This window comes from Rhinolophus ferrumequinum, chromosome 18, assembly GCF_004115265.2.
Source record: "Rhinolophus ferrumequinum isolate MPI-CBG mRhiFer1 chromosome 18, mRhiFer1_v1.p, whole genome shotgun sequence".
Taxonomy (NCBI): Eukaryota; Metazoa; Chordata; class Mammalia; order Chiroptera; family Rhinolophidae; genus Rhinolophus; species Rhinolophus ferrumequinum.
This window is the reverse complement of record NC_046301.1, coordinates 22,049,271-22,069,553: the sequence shown is the minus strand read 5'-3', so window position 1 is coordinate 22,069,553 and position 20,283 is coordinate 22,049,271. Positions and strand designations below refer to the sequence as shown.

The window sequence follows — 20,283 nt, the reverse complement described above, 5'->3', positions numbered from 1 at the left end:
TTTACTTACTAATGAAGTACCACAAAAATGAAGAAGAGTTTGACAGCTCAAAGAAACATAACTCAGGCATTTTTTCCTTAATTAAAGAACGTGAATTCAAGATAATTAGTTTAAACAGATAACCTTTTATGTATCTACTTAAATGGGAACAGATATTAAGTAGTTAAAATGATGTGTTCATGACTCACGTAGCCTTCTGCTCAATATTTATTAAGTAAAACATAAAAAGTATACTATTTGTCAATTGATTTACCAAATCAATGTTCATTAATTTTAAGTTCCAAAATCGTATGTTGAAAAATAATTTTTCATTGAAAAACCATAATTATATGTTTAAAAATCATAAGTTTTCTTTTGGGAGACTCAGCAGTCATGCAGTTCTTTTAGTCTCAACTTTTGGGCAAACAAAAGGGTTATACTCTAAGATTTTCTCTAAGGTATTTTCTAACTCAAAAAAGAATTAATTATTTTGAATTATTTTTTCACCTATTCTATGTAATAGAATTCTTCATTCTTAATATTATACTTATATGATACAAGGCTTGAATGCTGTGACTGCTTAAGTGAAAAATAGCCAAAACAGTGAAAGAGAATTCTTGAGGAAAACCTATTAATATAAATATTCTATTGAACTACTATCAGGATGTTCTTGAAATCCTGATTACTGGAGATCTTCAAGACTCCCAAAGGCACATGAACAATTCAATAACAGATCAGGCATACCAGAAGGGTCTAAACAGAGGAGTAATGTCTTCTATTTAGAGGTATAATTGGGCCCGTCCAAGAAAACTAGGGGACCAGTCACAGGCTTTACTGCTACATCCACACCAGTTACCTGAAGTCTAGCCCAACCATCACCATTTAATTTGTGTCGATTTATCTAAATCATTTTTCATAGGGCAATCATCTGGGAGGATGGCTCATAATTTCAAAAATAGGTATATATTTAACAAAATAGAACTATACATATGTACACATTAATGAGCAAAAATAAACAATTATGATTTTGCTTTCACTTATAGAGAAAGTGACTCTCATATTGAAAAGCTCTTCCTACTGTTACCTATGATAAAAGTTTAATTGTATGTTCTGATCCAAGACATTAAAATGGGAGAAAACAAAAGGAATCTCAGCAAGACAAGTGATTTATTTATTTATTTATTTATTTATTTATTTATTTATTTATTTATTTATTTTAAGACCAGGGAGAAGTCAGCTGGGGAAAAGCCTTTCCCAATATAGAGAAAATGGCAAAATGGAACAAAACCAGAGAAATATAATGTCAGATTCCCTTGATCAACCTAGTCCCTGCACAGTCAACATAATAACCAGGAGAGCTGCCTTTTAAATTTGTCTGTATTTTTGCCTCTTTACATGAGTTCAGAATGTTAGAATGAAAATCGGGAAAGGAAGCCTGTCTTTTAGTTTGTTTGTGTGTGGTTACACATAAATTTTAATTCCCTTCCTCTCTCCTCCCTTCATATGTTGTTAGTCAAAACTCATAGATCGGAGCTTCCCGGTTGGTCAATAGGTTGGTCAATCCATGGAGGTGCTGAGATGGTACCTGCCAGGAGGGGGCATTGGAAGCTCTGTACCCCCCACACCATTCCCTATATCTCACCCTAGGAATCTCTTCCATTTGATTGTTCCTGAGTTGTACCCTCTATAGTAACCTTGAAACGTTAAAATAAAAACTCATACATCACTTCCATAAAAAATATGTAGTTTGGAACCAGGGCTGGCCAACGCCTGCTAGACAAAGCCTCACCCCTTCCCTGCATCCACAAGAGACGCAAATCATAGTTCATAGAGTACTTTTCTGTTAATCCTAGACTCCCCTTCACAATATGTACTGAATACCTTCTATGTGCCAGCTCACCTGCCAGGTGCTGACGTGATATGAAACCCATTTGACATCGTTGGCACTCAACATTTCAGCACAGAGGTTCAGGCTGTGGTTTTGAGGTCAGACCTGTGTTTCTGTATACTGGGCACATAACCCCTTACAGTACAGATGTCACACCTTATACCAATAGCCACCATGATACCCGGGCTAGCTTCCCTTGTTATATCCCCCACCCAGATCAAAAACAATCTCCTGACTGTCATTTTGTCACTTACATTGATTGCCAACAGGGAGACAATATGCTGACAAAAGAATTTAAGATTTTGGTTCCTTGGGCAGTTACGGCTCCAGTTGTTAACCAAACAATAAATTATCATTCTGTTAGATACCAGGCACCTAGAAAATTGATGAGAAGCAATCAGCCTCCTTCCATCCAGATTCATACTACTGTAGGGATTTTTGTTTAAGATTTGTTACTCCCCTGCCAACTTGTCACTCTTCCCTTCCTCCCCATCCTGGTGAACAAGTTCACTTCCTACTCAAACTATTCAGCTAGAAACCTAGGTGTCATCCTTCATTCTTCTGGCTTCCCTACATACTACATCTTGACATCAAGTTCTGTCCAGTCTATCCTTTAAATATGTCTAAAAATGTTCCTCCTGTCTGCCCCCATTACCACCCACTTCCCACCTGGATCAATGCAAGAATCTTCTGTTTTCTGTTCCTTCCAGAAATATAACAAGTTTTCAAAGTGGAAATGCATTTTATGCTACTGATACAGCTGAAAAAGTATATCCTAAAGAAATAAGTCTTGATATACTGGTGAAATATGTTTGAGAAAAATTTTTAACTCTTACCAATACATGTTAATACTGCACTTGCCAACACAAGACAAGGATCTCATTAAAAATGAGAGTTAAACTAGGATATAGATGTGTATGTATGTACATATACGTATCATATATGGCCATAAGAAAAATAAAGCCGTCCCTAAAGTCCAGAACTGATCTGACATTCACAGCTGGACTCAATGGCATTACGAGATGGTCTGATGCTCAGACCTGCGTTCTCTTGTGGGATACAATCTCACAGAATATCTGTCAAACAAAGTCACTCTGAGACTGTGATAAAGTGACATAAAAACAAGGTCACTGTGCAACCCACATAATGCCAAACGTCCCTTTCTCATAGTCAATGAGTGACTGCCAATTCTTTACCAATTACAGCTTTTTCCTCAGTGTGCCCTCCCAATAAGATGTAATAAGCGACCCAATCATAGAATGTACCCTACCTTCTAACAGTACCCAGTAGAGAAGGAGTCCCTACTTCCTTAGATCCTCCCTGAAATTATCGAACCAATGTCATTTCTATGACAGGTTTAACACTCTGGTACTGAGACACCCCATGGTATCATAGTATGTATGTATCATACACACTATGTATCATACGTAGTATGTATCATAGCATTCTTCCTTGCTGCAATGAGTAAGAAGCCCAGCTTACTTAACTATAGGTATGTTCCTGGTGGTCTCTGGCTGAAGAAAACTGAAATTCATTCATTCATTCATATTCCCTCTCTTTCTCTCTCTCTCTCACACACACACACGTGTGCGCTTTCTCATAACAACAGTTCTTTGACCATAAGATATTAAGAAGAAATCATTTTGAAAATGATGATGTGAATACTACATACAAAGAGGATTTGCCTTCCGTATAGAAAGAGATGGATAAAGCATAAGCAGGTTACACAATTGTTTTCAAGCATGGAATAGAACAGAAAGTCTTTCAATTTCCTGGAGACTCTCTCTCCAGAAACACAGTTACAGCTTCTTCCCACTGACATTTGTTCAAAGACATTTTGTAATACTTCATATTTAGCAGCTATGTAATATAACCTGAGTATTGTTAATCATTAATTTTCATCCTTAATCAAATGAACTGCCTCCTGTTTAAGAGGCAAATGGCTATTAAAAGCTAGGAACTCCCCAATTCCTGTTCTTTGAAAATCTTCATCCCTAAAAATATATATTTCAGTCCATGCCAATTTTTCCCACCTTCTCTCCCTTTTCAGTAAAAAGGGTACCCTCCTCTATTCAATGGAAAGTCCCTCTCCCCGGACTTGGGCCCCTCCCTCTCCTCATGCTGAGATTCCAAGGGCATTCTTCTCTCCTCCGTGTAATGGGAGAGCCCTCTTTACAGGATTATACACAGTGTCTCCCATCTTAAACACACGCACAGATCCTCCCCTCTCGTCATTCGTCATCCCACTCTACCTAAGTGCTTTTGGCTTCCATTCTCTTCCCAGTTAAACAGCACTCCTCATCAGAACCACAAAAGACAATGAATACCCAAAGCAATCTTGAGAGAAAGGATCAAAGTTGGAAGTATCACTCTATTTGATATAAAACTACACTACAAGGCTATAGTAATCAAAACAGCATGGCACTGGCATAAAAACAGATCAATGGAACAGAATAGAGAGCCCAGAAATAAACCCACACCTATATGGTCAATTAGTCCATGACAAAGGAGGCAAGAATATACAATGGGGTAAAGACAATTTCTTCAATAAATGGTATTGGGAAAACTGGACAGATACATGCCAAAAATGAAACTAGATCACCTTCTTACACCATATACAAGAATAAACTCAAAATGGATTAAAGACTTCAATGTAAGGCCCGAAACCATAAAACTCCTAGAAGAAAATATAGGAAGTAAACTCTTTGACATTGCTCTTAAGTAATTTTTTGGATACGTCTCCTCAGGCAAGGGAAACAAAAGAAAAACTAGACAAATGTGACTACATGAAACTAAAAAGTTTTTGCATAGCAGAGAAAACCATCAAAAAAAGGAAAAGACATTCCTACTCAGTGGGAGAAAATATTTACCAATCATATATCCAATAAGGGGTTAATATCCAAAATTTATACAGAACTCATGCAACTTAACTGACAATCCAATTTTAAAAAGGGCAGTTAGACCTCAATAGACATTTCTCCAAAAAGGACATACAGATCGCCGATAGACATATGAAAAAATGTTCAATGTCACTAATCATCAGAGAAATTCAAGTTAAAATCACAATGAGATATCATCTCACACCTGTCAGAATGGCTATCATCAATAAATTAACAAACAACAAGTGCCGGCAAGGATGTGGAGAAAAGGGAACCCTCGCACACTCTTGGTGGAATTGCAAATTGGTGCAGCCACTATGGAAAACAGTATGCAGGTTCCTCAAAAAATTAAAAATAGAACTACCTTATGACCCAGCAATCCCACTTCTGGGTATTTATCTGAAGAAATCCAGAACATTAATTCAAAAAGATATATGCATCCTATGTTCATTGCAGCATTATTTCCAATAGCCAAGATATGGAAGCAACTTAAGTATCCATTGACAGAGAGTTGGATAAAGAAGATGTGGTACATATATACAATGTATGGAATATTACTCAGCCATAAAAAATAATTAAATCTTACCATTTGTGACATGGATAGATCTAGAGGATATTATGCCAAATGAAATAAATCAGAGAAAGAAATACCATATGATTTCACTTATGTGTGGAATCTAAAAAACAAACAAACAAAATAGAAACAGACTCACAGATACAGAGAAAAAAACGATGGTTGCCAGATGGGAGGGAGTTGGGGGAGGGCTGGGTGAAAAGGGTGAAAGGATTAAGAAGTACAAACTAGCAGTTACAAACTAGTCACCGAGATGTAAAGTATAGCATAGGAACAATAGTCAATAATATTGTAATAAGTACATATGGTGTCAAGTGGGTACTCGACTTATCAGTGGGATCACTTCATAAGTTACATAAATGTTTAACCACTATGCTGTACACCCAAAGTTAATATTGAATGTCAACTATAATTGCAAAATTTAAAAGAAATGTTAAGGAAAGCACTCTTCATTTGTGTTTTCTACTTCCGCACCCAGTATTTGCTCTAAAGCCACTGGAGCATCACTTCTGCTCCCAGCACTCCAATTGGGGACCAGTACCTCATCCCCAAGTACTTCTTTCCTAACTACTAAATGCAAAGCACACCTTTCTGATTTCACTTGGCATTTTCTGAGGGCACTGGACACCCATCCTGATTCTCTTCCTACAGATCCTTTTCTCCTTCGCTTCCATGATGGAATTTCTTCTGGTTTACCTCTTACTCCTGGTCTCCCACCCATCCAGGCCTCCCCCATCCCCCTTAGATTCTCCCTGGGCAGTTGCATTCGCCCCCCTGGCTTCAACCACCCCCATGAGGACTCAGATCGAGGACATCCCCCGCCTAGTCCATTGTCTTGAATTCAAACCACTTACAGAATATCTCGACTAGAGAATCCACGGCTATCTCACATGCCACATGTCTAAAACCAACTTCACAGCCATTTATTGCTGTCCTGACCTCAAACGCTCCTCTTCCTGAATTCCACGACTGATTGAAGGAAATCACCACCTATATAGTCACCTAAGCAAAAACCAAGACTCCTGCTTCTCTTCTGCCTTTCCCCACATTCAACAAAAGTGGCAAAACTGCTGACTTTGGTCTAAGCTCCTCTGGGAGCCAAGCTCCTCAATTCTGCCTGCACTCATTTCTTCGTGGATTAGAGTAGTTAAACTCCTGGTGTCAGGTCACCCTCCAAGAGCTGTCACGGCAAGTTTTGTAAAATGGAGCTCTGATGTCTTTTGCCGGCTTCACAGCCTTTAGAATACAGGACACACTCTTCAGCACGTCGCACACTTTCAGCCCCACCTCCCCCGACTTTCCCACAGGTTCCTAAGTTAGTGTCATACCAGTATATTTGCAATTCCCTTCAAATTCATCATACCCTCCCATTTTCACTCCTTCTTATGTATCTGAAATAACCTTCCTCCTCCTCCTGCCTTGCCTCTTTTTTACTAAACTGTCAAGATTAATTGCCACTGGCAAGGAAGTAAAGCAGAACTTTTTGTATATTGTTGGAAGGATTTTAAATTGGTTCAATCACTTAGAGAAAAGAGGTTGTATTATCTATTACTAAGCTGACAACATACACATATGACCCAGAAATCCACCCCAAGAAAGTACCCTGGAAAAAGTGACGCATATGGGCAGCAGAATGTATATATGCTCTCTCTCTCTCTCTCTCTCTCTCTCTCTCTCTCTCTCTCTCTCTCTCTCCACACACACACACACACACACACACACACACACACACACACGTATGTTCACAGAAGTATTTCTCAATAGCCAAAGATGAGAATCAATCCACATATCCACCACAGACTGTGGTGTGGTCATATAATGTACTACTGCACGGTAATGAAAATAAACAATTAAGCTACACGCAAGAACTTTGATAGTTTTACAAACAATGGTGAGAAAAAGATGACAAAATTAACATATATTGATTAGGTGTTAATTCATTCAAAAATATAAAGAAAAGCAACAGTTTGGCTACGGTCACCTTGGAAGAGCTATAACTGGGAAGGGACACAGGGAGAGCCTCTTAGATGCTGCCAGCATGGTGTTTTTGACACGGCTGGGAAGCATAACGGGGTTCACGTCATAAGAACTCACTGGGCTGTAAAAGTATATTTTATGAACTTTCATAATTTTAAAATAAAATTTAAAAAAATTATGGCCCTCTTGGATCCTGTTGTACACTGAGCTTACGATGTGTTCATTTCTTATCATCATTTATTCTTTGTTTCTTCCAGTGGTTATGAGTGGAAATTTTTCTAATCAGGTGATTTTATTGTGTAAATACAGAGGCCCAGGCCTCCCCACAGTTCAAATGAACCGGAGTCACTGGAAGGTGGTACCAGAACATGTGAGTGGGTGTTTTTTTTAATTTCACAAGTGACTCTGAAAACAATCTCTCATGACAAACCACTGCCTACTCTGGAAACCCCTTGAAAAAAAACTGTACCTTTTTCATTGTACCCACACACCTAGCACAGTAGCCTGGTACATAACGGGCATTAAGAACATGTTTGTCAAAGTTATGACCAAAATGCCATTTTCAAAACAAACTTACACAAATCAGTTTGGATTTGCATTACTTCTAGGTAAAACGTTTGTATAGTATAGCTGTTTACACACTATGATCCTAGCAGGCATGCACTATCTGAATTACTCTTGGGTCATGCCAGCCCATCAAAAGACAAGCCAAGGCATATAGGGAAATAAGCAGGATATCAGGGCTGCTTAGTACCTACCAACACTTTTCTTCACTTCAGACCATCAAAGCATCGAGAGTCCAAGGGCACTTTTTTAGTTTAATAAATGTAATGTGTCTTTCAATCAAAGGAATACGTGTGTATGTATTTATATATGTGTGAGTGTGTGTGTATACCTTATATATTAGTATGTTTTAATATACAGAGGGTGCCAAAAAATGTATATACATTTTAAGAAAGGAAAAAACTATTAAAATTGTAACACAATGAATGATGCTAGCATTTGTTTGATTACCGCCATCTTTTAAGCAAACATCGTACCGTGTTTCCTAGAAAATAAGACCTAGCCAGACCATCAGCTCTAATGCGTCTTTTGGAGCACAAAATAATATAAGACCCAGTCTTATTTTAATATAACGTAAGACAGGGTCTAATATAATATAATATGAGTTATAATATAATATGAGGTATAATATAATACCAGGTATAATATAATACCGGGTCTTATATAATACCGGGTCTTATATTAATTTTTGCTCCAAAAGATGCATTAGAGCTGATGGTCCGGCTAGGTCTTATTTTCGGGGAAACACGGTACTACACATTGCTACCATAATTCAATTCAACTTCGAAAAGTAATACATAGATAACATCTCTAAAAATGTGTACATTTTGGGGGGACCCCCGCTATTTTCTATATAATATGATTTTAACATGTTTTTAACTCATAATGTTTAATAGCTAAATCATAGTAATCTCTTAACATTTAAAATGTTAACTTACTGTTAGAAATTACAGATAACTACATGCAATCTTATGCAGTTGGAAATCCAACAACAGTGTTTTTGGATTTTCTATTTTTCTATCAGTTACTATAAAGTCTCTCATCCATCTTTGTTAAAAATATACACATATATATATATAAGTTGCCTAACATCACAAATAGATTGTAATTATAAACTATTTGACATTCATAGCAGAAAATCAGTTACACAACATTTGGACATTGAGACTATACTTAACTCTTGGAGTGGAAGCAAGCACTGAATTTTATGATGAAAAGGAAAACTTGTTTACAAGTCTACAGTACAAGGACTCTTCAAGCTTAGAGAAAACCCCACCCCCACCCCTGATTTAAATACGGCAGCATAGAAAAGGAAAAGAGAAAAGAAGGCATGGCTGACACTTTAGGTTTAATATTAGTAAATATCTTAGGAACCTAAATTCTTTCCTAACTTCCAAAACTCAGAAAAAATTACTTCCAAAGGAATGTAAACAAGGAAAATAAAGTCAGATATGTTGTATCTACAAGACGGTTTGATGTCCTTCATTGAGTACAGTATTTGCGAGATCATCCTACTTGGTGGCTTACAGTGTGCATATCTCTATCTAAAGCACATCAGAGACAAGCTCCCCACACCCAGCTGATTAAGAAAAATACAGGGTGAGGAAAAGTAAGGTGGATTTATTATTCTGTTGTGGCAAATTGGTTTAGTTGGGGTTTTGTACCCAAACTGTACAGTGCCCGAAATGGGAACGTCTGGGCATCAGTAGAGTAACAGAGCGCAGTGCTCTGGCCTGGATGCTGTTCCCACGTTGCACTCATGTACTGTGTCTCCGGTCCACGGCGATCTGTCACATCCACAAAACGAATCTAGTGGCCATTCCTGCAAGATAGGGCTGAGGGCACCCATTCAGATCTCTCACCCCAATGCTCTTTCAATACATCTAAAGGCAAGTGGTTGAAACAAGTCATTTCCTAAAGTCACATCCAGCTGTGCAGAATACACCCTCCACTGAGAAAGGGTTACAAAAGGTACTTCCAACATCTGAGTATCTATGAAGAAGAATGCCCACAAATCCATGTTTCAGAATTGAAACTTGGGAGGAGTTTAAGACCAAAAACATGATGTAAAAGTAAAAACAAAAATCCTACCCACTGATCAAAAAGCTGTAAAGCTTACCCACTGAGAAAAAGAAATTGTATCTGATCTCCCAGTAGTTTGGAACCTACAGATCATATCCATCATTTGTCTTTTTCTTCTCACACCTGAGCCGACTATACCCCATAGTCTACAAGAGTTCACCATGGCAATTTTAATTCTGTGCTTATTTGGATAAGACTTAAAATGTTTATATCATCCTGTTCTGGAACATCTGAATGACTCCTTCTAAAGCAAGTACAGCCAACCCACTCTATGTCCACAGCCTCAACTCTTTTGGCATCAAGTGCTGTAACTTTGTTGGCAGTTAACAAGTAAAAAGTGGAGTTAATCTATGTAAAAGACATGTGCACAGCAAGTTAAGGCCAGAGGACATAATTTCACTCTGTAGGAATGGAGACTCACTAGCAGTGCAAAACTGACTCAATCTGTGGCATTCTGAAATACAACACACCGAACTTAGCATTCAGCACCACGGTCATACTGGGAACACCAACTTAATTTGAGCAAATAGTATCTGTAGCTTTATGTTGCTATTGTGTACTTTTATTGTTTATACAGTTTTATTAATATTTACATCATCAATTTTTTGGGTTGTATCGGTGTGTAAAACCTATATGCATAAGGACACCTACCTTATATTTATCAATACTTAAGTGACAATGTAATTAAAGTAACTGAGGCAATGCTGTGTGCCCACAATTTTGCTGTTAGGTTTTTACTTTGTTTTCATTTTTAATTATCCCAAACATCTCTAAAGTTTGAGAAACACCACAATCTTAAGGATATTAAGCGAGAGAGAGAGACCTTCAAACCAAGATGTGTTCATATACTAACATCTGCAAATAAACTGAGGCATAATGGATATAGTGTCAGTCCTTTAGTTAGTTCATCACCCAAGCAGAGATAAAACTTTCCTCGACAGAATTTCCCAAATTTCTTGAGACTTTTGTTAACCCCTTCCTCCTTCATCCCTTAAATTTCACTGCAACTTTGAAGAGGACTCAGCCCCAGTTTTAAGCAAGTGATTGATAATGAGGATGGCTTGAAAGATTCAGTGCAAGTCATAAGGGTTCAAAACTAGAAGTTTGTCCAAAAAAAGAGGTGATGTCTTGGGGATGGGAAGAAAGGGGAAATAATAGAGGAACACATGACCACTGTATCAAAACATCTGCAGGGCTGCCATGTAGAAGTCGAGTGGGCCTTATGTAGCTCTAAATAGTGGCTCTAGAATTATGGGCAGGGGCAGGGTGATTTACAATGACACAAATGGTGGGTTAAGATGCTGAGGACCACTACTATTTATCAAAGTGCCACTGTATGCTAGAACTCTGCTCAGTGTTTCATGTACATCACAAGGTTCATGCAGAATCTTCTCGCTATTGGCGTCGATCACTGAAGAGAGGAGTTTACATTGAGTTATTTCCCAATTTCTTTCTTGTACAGAAACTTGATGAACACAAGTGTAATCACTAGGTGTCCATAACTTCTTTTTTCTGTTCTTGATTCTTTAGCAGACAAGGCAAAATACTGTTAGGTAAAAAGACCAAGATGATGGGCAAAGATATTGGGAAAGGGAGCATCAATCACTGCCTTTCAGAAATAATTATGGTTGTTATTTTACAAAATAATCTGAAGTTTGTAAAAGATTCATAGTGAAGGAAGAGATAAATCAATGACGATATTTGAAAACTTCTATTGTGATATATTTTGGTTGCAAGTGATTACAATTTAATCAACAAATAACCAATAGGTAGCATAGTAGATCATACTACCTGTAGATTATGTTAGTCACTTTTTTTGAAGTGTTAGTAAATGTTATAGTGCAATCAAAAGTACTTAAGTTGATCTCACAAACCAGTATCTTCCCACTCCTTCAGTCTATAACGTAGTAGCTTATGAAAAGTTACAATATGACTAGCCTGCTGATTTAGGCTGCAGACACATGGCAAACAGGATTAAATACCCTGGGTTAGAATAAAAATTGTAGCATGTCTTAAAGAATGAAAATTCTAGCCTTAAAATATTTCCAAGTCATAGAACTTAAAAGGTACCAGATTGTATTATAACTATATACTAAATAAATTTGCTACAGACAATGCTTCAGAATAAATGTACAAGGTGAACCAAACTAAGTCTTAGCTACGTCAAAGAACTAACTCAAAGTAGACACTAAAAATATTAAGGGCCTTAGAATAATCCTGGGATTTAAACACACACACACACACACACACACACACACACACACACGAAATAAAGGCAGAAGAATTTGGTTCTAACAGATGCCTAAACAGAAACATCAAGGCAAGCATCTTGGGCATTAGTCAAATTGATAAACTGTTAAACTATCAATATATTGCATCCTTTCCTTGAATAATAACTTATTTTAAAAACTGAATTATGAAGATGCAAGGAATAGCTGATTTTTGCATGAACTTGTTCTACCTCTGCATATCTAGCCAACTGTCAAGCTGGCTGTTTTAACTAAGAAAGATTTTTAAAAACACCTATATCTACCTACGTCCATCTATTAAAATACTTTATATTCGTATATGGCACAAAGGTAAAATTAGGCCTCAAGCATCATGTGCCAGAAGTATCTGTTGCGTGGGATAGAGAAACAACCAAGGTTGTGGTTCCTCCTGGCCCTCACTGGGTTTGTAATTTTCTTTCTTGAAAACATTCTATGGAGAAGATCCTCCTATAAGTTACTGGGGGTTCTAAGAACTCCATCCCAACATGGATAAACCACATCTGAACACAAAACCTGGTCAACTTTTAAAGAGAGACATGGAGCTAGACACAGTCAAGATCATTTCTCTGTCCCATTCCCAGAAGTATTTCTCAAGATCACTGAACTTTAAAGGGGGAAAAGGGCCTTAGCAATTACCTAACTTGTCTTTCATTTTTAGGATGAGGAAACTGAGGTCAAGCAAGGCAACTCTGCAGAATCCAAATGCAGAAATGTTATTTTGCAGGTATAGAGGATGATGCATTTTATTTCAGGAACCATACAGGAAACACCCTAAAATTGTCTTTACACCTACCATGACAGGGACCATTGCAATCTTCATTTCTCAAATATCAATGATTGACAGGTTTGGCGGCACAGTGATGGAGCAATGGATTGCTGGTCTATTAATGACCTATGTAAACCTCAGGGGTTGAAACGGACACCATTTCCTCATCGATAGTAGAACACAGCAAATAAGAATACAGATGTTCAAAAGCCAGGAAGAAAGGCCTCAACCTCCAGCCCCACCTCTTACGATTGGTGCAACGGGGCAATTTCTTTCCCCTTTCTGAGCATCAGCTTCCCCCTATAAAATGGGGAAGACAATGCAACACGTAAAATGATTGCATGTAAAACATCTGATAAATTATAGTAATGCTGAGAAGCAAAGAATCCCTAATCCTTAGGGTAGTTATTTTATCAGACGTGATAAAAACAGAAGTGTGGGAGCGTGTGTGGGTGGGGTGAAGAGAAAGAGAGGTAGCCAGGATATACAGATTTACAGCTACTCCCCGGCCTTGCCAGCGATGACGAAAGCAGTTTGACAACCACTAGCCCAGAGGAGTCCAGTTTCCTTTATTTCACATCACGGGAACCATAAGATATCAAATTCTATAGTTTAAAACTTCATAAAATATTTATCTTTTCTTATAACTACCGGAGTATCATTATGTCATACTCTAATCTTATAAATGCTCTCCCAAATGTTCGCTTTCCTCAACCCTTTAGGATTCTCCTCCAAATTAAAAATATCTCTTCCCATTACTTCTGGAAAGAGTTTATTTGCAGCTGTACTATCTAAATTTTCCTGTGGTAAGGAAACGAGATCAAGTGAAGAGTCAAATGTATAGAAGCAGGTACTGTGGAAGCGTCATTCTCTCCACAGTGATGACTGAGCACAGCACCTTTGATTTATCTGAAATGTAATTCAATTTTTCAAAATCCCTATTTTCATAAATACACAGGAACCACCGCATTCAAACTTAATTCATACAAAACTTCTCCTTGACAGCCAAGGGAAATAGCATCATTTTCTGGGCTATTTCTTTAGAAGTAAGATTTATTATTTAGAAGTAAAATTAGTGTTCTATTTAGAAGGAAAATCATTTTCTGGGCTATTTATCGTGTGGCCAAGATCCCTGACCTCACAACGCTCTCAGTCTCGTGCAAAAGACAGATCCGATATGCCACTAATGACAAAAGAAAGTGTTACCACAGAGGTCAAGACGAATGCTGGAAGTAGAGGGAAGAGTCATAAGCTTGACCTCAAGCCTTGGCTCCCATAGCTCTTCCTCTGGGAAGACTTTTTCATCATCCTGGCCAATGCAGCACTTTAGCTGGGACGCGTGTGTGCGTGGACATGTTCGCTGTCTCTCTCCCTCTAGAATATAAGTGTCTGGAGGGAAGAAACTGTACCCCCAGCACCTGGCACAACAAAGATACTCTCAAGCAACAAGTATTTGAGACCATTACCCCTGGTCTGGGAAGAGACCTCACATGGAGGTGAAATTTGAAACCAGATTCTTCAAGAAGAATCTAGAAGTCTGCCAGGTAGAGAAGGCTTTGAAGACCTAAGATTTCAATGTTAAATTGCCATATCCAGTCATCACATGTGCCTTTAATGTGTAATGCTGTTGACTTCTATGTGCAAATATCTTATAACTCAGTGAGGAAAAAAACGTTCACCCATAACAAGTTCCAAGAGCTCAGTTTCTATTATTACTATAAAAATCTATCTTTCAAGGGGGAAAAAAAATCCCTATAATATGGGTTTGTTTGAAGACTTGTTTTCATTTAAAGAAAAACTCTCTCAGTGACTGTATTTTGGTTTAACACCTTCAAAGACCTTGACCTAACCAAACAGATTCAATAAACTAGGGTTAGTAAGAGACCATCAGAAACTTGAAGTGCACGCTTTCTTTAGAACTTTGTTTTTCTTAAATTCAAGTGAATTCATGCTAATCTTCAAGTTAACTTAATGGAAGAATGGAAGTATCACTTATCAAAATCATAAAAATTCTCTCACATGCCAAAAAATTCAAACAGCTTATTTATTGTTGACTGAGGGATAACAGGAAGAAATAACGCAAAACAACATTTTAGGATGAGAGAGGCAGAGAGCAGTAGCTATCAGTAATTATTTTGGCTCCTGGCAAACACTTCATCGGAGCTAGACACCCACTCCCTGCTTGGTCGGAGAATATCTATGGCCTTGGCAACTTCCTGGAAGACAGGATCTGCGTGGGGAAAGGCAGCGCAGCCCATCAGACACTCAGTAAATAGCCACCTAGGTAGGGAGAAAGCATGAACTTTTAGACAAGAAGGGGTTTAAGTCAGAGAGGGGATCTGCCAACTTCTCATTCAACAGAAAAAGACACTGAGAGCCAGAGGACTGAGGTAAATTTTTCTTAAATCCGCAATCAGGAGAACCCAGGGAGCCTGACTTGGTCAGACATTGTTGCTACAATCCTTGGGCATTTCTCTTTAGGGCATCACACATTTACCAATACAGCCAAAATGTTCAGAATGGGAAAACACTCCTGGAACCAAACTAAGACAAGAAGTTCTGACTCTTAGCCCCGGACGCGAGAACATAAGAATGAGTCATCTGTACATCCTCAGTTATCTACAAATTTGGCTGGCTCGTGGCTTCAGACAGCTCAACCTGATTTTCTCAAGATTGACAATGATGAGTAACAGTCTTCCTCTGAGTGAAGGTTGCCATCCAGTTTGAAATAAACAGGGTTACGGGGATACACAGCACCAACTCAGTGAAATTAATCCAGCAAGGGGAGGTAAACCAATAGGCTGGAGATGCCTGCTGGTTTAGTGCAGGACAGGAGGAGTGCCAGCCAACACCTGAACACTGTAGTCACCAGAGACTCTCAAGGTCAAGAGCAAGGGAAAAAAAAAATCTGGGCCATGCAAATTTCTTTTGTCATCTGAGTTCAGTGGGGTTGGGGTTCTGAATGAGTGTTCATGCCTAGCAGCCTTAGTCATCACTTTCTATTCTTCACTAAAAACACCACCTCCTCAACTACAAAGTTCATGGGATGAAAGAAGCAGAAGAGGAAAGTGTCAAACATAATGATGTAAAAAAAAAAATTACCAGAGACGACTCTTAATGTAAAAAGATGAACTAAGATGAAATAGTCAATTTTTTTCAACATGGGCCATACTACACACCAATTTTTAGTGCTGCAAATAAAAATTTCAGAGATCGCTGGTAAGTTCTTCTGCGTGATAAATCTAAACACTGAAGCACACAATTTTAATTAAAAGTTGAAACCATTTAAATTCTCAAATGATTTTGAGCATTAATGGTTCTTTCTTAAAAACTCTCTTGCAATAGGGTATTCCACTCATTTTCTGGAAAATTCAAGACTTAGACAAAGATCCATTGTCAGGGAGAATGCCACTATGACAAAAGAGATGCACACGTTTTCTTTTGTAGTAAGTGAATACTGCTTGAAACAAGTGGGCAATTGGTGAGACTAGAAAAATATTTCTGTTGTGCAAGTATTTGTGTTATATCATTATTTATCATGTGGTGTAATTTGACTCTACATATACTTAGGGTTTCTTGTGCTTCAAAAATCAGTGAATGAATGATTAGAAGAAAACGTGTCAATCTCCTACTTATCGCTGAAGCTACAGTCTGATCATCAGACTCAGTGGACCATGCACAGGCTGAGCAATGACAAAACAATATATAATATGTGTTCTTATTAATGTGCATAATGGTCATCTTGACTATCTCCCCAATAATGACATTAATCTTTGGAGTACATTCATGTCATGTAGCAGATACATTGTTAAAATTACTTCAGAGAGGTATTAACATTGTTGTTCCTCCTCAGACCACACCATGCACGGCATCCCAAGGGCATGTGAGTAGTGAGCGCTTAATCAATAGGCATTGCCTTGATCCCTCCACAGGGCTGCTAATGTAGGATTGGGTCAGTCAGAAAATGCGTTACTTGTGTTACTCAATTTTGAAATATCTAGCAAATGTTGCTTTTAAGTATTTAACACAATAAAGAAAAGTGACAAAGCCCTTTTAACAATGTATCTTTATTTTACTTGTACTCCTCCGGTACAATGTATCTTTATTTTACTTACATTCCTCCCTTGTCATCACCTCCTCAGGAAGCCTTGAAAACCAAAACACACAACTAACCAAGTGAATGTGTGAAGCTGCTAACACACACATAGACTGAAGAGACAACTCAATTTTGGCTAGGTCCTCATCTAAGCCAGGGCAGGAAAAACTTCTGGCAACAGTGACAAAATAGAGAAACTCGACCACTGCCAGGATTCCTCAGTGTGGCTACTATATTGATTTGTTAGAAATGAATTGTAGATGAAAGAGCATACACTGCAGATATTGTGGGGCAAGGCATGTTGCTTAAGTTTGCTCATCTGTAAAATGGGCATATTGCCTTCAGAACATAACACAATATGATGAAATAATGTAAGAAAAACAGTTGGATCAAAGTTCAGTTTCTTTTCCCTGCTAAACCAATATCACTACGACTATATGGAATGTGCCATTTGCATTAAGGAAGATGAATGAGAGCAGACTGCATGTAAACATGCAGTCAGCAAATACTTGGGTTCTGTCTGATCTTTACAGGTGCTGTTTAGATCTGGCAATAGGTTCTTAGCTATAGGCATACCTTGTTTTATTGACACTTCATTTTGCTGCACTTCACAAATGTTGCCCCCCACCCCTTTTATTTATCTTTTTACAAACTGAAGGCAAGACCCTCTGCCAGCAAAAAGATTACGACGTGCTTTATTGTGATACTGCCTTTACTGAGGTGGTCTGGAACCCAACCCACAATATCGCCTAGGTATCCCTATACTTAGTAATGTTTCTTTTTCCCTTAAAGGAAAGAGAAAATATTGCAGGCATTTAAGGATAACACAACATACAGCCAATCAGTCCCTTTGAATGGATGATAGTTGATACTCTAGGACTGCTAATTTAAATAGGCACCAAGGTATGATTCCAGGGGCCTCTCGCATCCTAATTAGCTCATTTCAGTGAGAGGAGGCAGGAGATTGGCCTTGATTCACCTCATTACCAACCAAATGTGGAAAACCCTTCAGCACAGTGGTTTTCAACCTTGGCTGCACAGTCTATTCACCTGGGGAGCTTTTAAAACTCAGGATGCCCAGACCACACCCCCAAACCAATTACATCCTAACATGGGGGGGGCAGGCACCCATATTTTTTGAAGTCCCCAGTGACCCAAGATGCAGCCAAGATTGAGAACCATCGCTTGGGATCACCCCTTCTGACTTCATGCAACTTCTGCTGCAAGCCAAGCCAGGAAAGCCAACCCAGAGCGCTTCACAACCACAGCTTCTGAATAAAGCAGGTACAACAGGGCCCCATAAGCTGGAGCACTACAGGTGCCTGCACTGAGGTCCACAGAAAGGGCGGAACAGACAGCTTCCTAACTAAAGGGCTACCTAGATCCTCACCAGAGAGCCATTTTTTCAAATAGTTTGCACTTCAAAAACAAACAAACAAAAAACAAGTTCGTCAATTTTAGGAGATATCACCAAAGCCCTAAGCCATTAGCATTTTCCTTTTTTTTTTTTTTTTTTTTTAAGGCAAATCTCTTGGGAAGGACAGAGTCTATTAGGCGGGAGCGCGCTCCACACAGAGTCTAGGGAGAAGCAGAGAACCATACAATTCCCCGTGGCCGCCTAGAAGACCCCACGCCGGCTCCCCCCTGCCAGGGGCAGGCGGGTGAGCGCGGGCCCGCGGCCACTGCACCTGCTGGGCCGCACCTGCCGCGCCGGGCCCTCTCCTCCTACCTTCCAGCAGCTCGTCCAGGCTGGTGACCTTCCTGCTGCCGTCGATGGTGTAGATGGTGCGGACACCCTGAGGCAGGTTCACGTTGTCTGACAGGGAGCGGGTGAGCTCCATGAGCAGCGCATCGAAGGACCGGAAGCGGTCGCTGGAGATGGCAAACAGCAGGCCCTTGAAGTAGCGGTCCCCATTCCGGTAGAAGCGCGCCTTCTTGGCCTTTTTCTCTGAGCTCAGGGCCTGCAGGGTCCGCGTGCGGTAGAAGCTGCAGTGGGCACTGTGCGCCGGGCTGGGGATGAGTCCGTTCCCCTTGGGGCCCGAGCTACTACTGCCCCCGGAGGAGCTTGGCGCCCCTCTCCGCGACCCGGGTCGCGGCCTTTTGTCCCGTTCCTCAAAGTGCTCCAGTTCAATGCTCCTGGTGCTGGCCATCGCGGCTGCTCCAAGGGCTCCTCGCAAAAAGGGGGGGGGGGGAAGTCCTGGCTAAAGCTTGCAGGTAGCCTAGTGTCAAAGCAACCACCAGCTCAGGGACGCGAGGCTATGATGGGCCTTAAAGCGCTGGGACACCTGGCTGTGGCATCCCGCCCTCTCCTCGCAGGTGGGGCCGCTGAGCTGCGGATGTACCGGCCGGCCCGCGCCCCCTAAAAGTGATCGCAGCGTCTAGCTGCCAGGCTCATTGTCCAGCACCGATGGCTCAGTCCCTCCCGCCTGCCGGGGAGCCCCACGCGTCCCCTAGCGCCTCCGTCACCCAGCCACGCCTCACAACTCCCGCTTGGGAGCCGGCCAGGAGCCGCCAAGTCGGGCCGCCCGAGGCTCGCCCCGGGCCCGCGGGCGCACACAAAGCTCGATCGCTGAGCGCGGCTCGCGTCCGCCGGCGGCTCCCGGGAGCGCTGCGGGGAAAGAAGGAAGGGAAGGGGGAGGGGCTGGGAGCGTGGGAGCGGCGTCGCGGGCCCGTGGGGGCGGTGCGCCCAGGCCGGCCCGCCCACGCGTCCGGCCCCAGGCCCCGCTGCGGCGCCGCCGCGCTCGCCCCCGGCCCTGCCCGAGGGGCGGCGCGCGCTGGCTGCTCTGGGAGGGCCGTGCGGGGCTCCTGCCTTCTGCGGAGTCCGGCCCCGGCGGGGAAATAATGCAGCCCGCCTCCCACGCGGTCGGCCGGCCCAGCCCACCGGCGAGCGTCCGCGCGCGCTCGGCTCCCGCTACATCGCCGGCGGGCCAGCTGTCAGGGCTGGAGGGGGCTTCTTGCCCCCAGCGGATGCCAAAACCCAGGAGGGGAGGGAGGGAGATGAGCGAGGAGGGGGGGCCGGACTGGTCCGCGCGGACGCGCGACGGAGCTGCAGCGCGAGAGGAGCGGCTCCCCCTGGGTCCTAAGCAGCCCGATCGCCTGACAGCTCCAGACCGCGCCACGCTCATAGGCGCGGCCGCGGCTCGCGCTCCTCCGCCTGGGAAACGTAGACGCGCAGGGGGGAAAAAAACCCACAAAGGAAGGAGATTCA

The 20,283-nt window shown here is 41.0% G+C and overlaps 1 protein-coding gene across 7 annotated transcripts in view; it reads right to left on the bottom strand.

Moving 5' to 3' along the window:
- The window catches only part of DCLK2 (doublecortin like kinase 2), a 141,423-nt gene extending 121,551 nt beyond the window's left edge, over positions 1–19,872 (bottom strand). For 5 of the 7 annotated variants that reach the window (XM_033134089.1, XM_033134091.1, XM_033134093.1 and 2 more), the window contains exon 1: positions 18,805–19,872. In XM_033134089.1, the coding sequence (XP_032989980.1) occupies positions 18,805–19,225 (421 nt within the window). In that variant the 5' untranslated portion in view covers positions 19,226–19,872. The remainder of the gene's footprint in view (positions 1–18,804) is intronic. The other 2 variants (XM_033134090.1, XM_033134092.1) reach the window with 1 other exon arrangement.
- Positions 19,873–20,283: the final 411 nt, after the last annotated feature.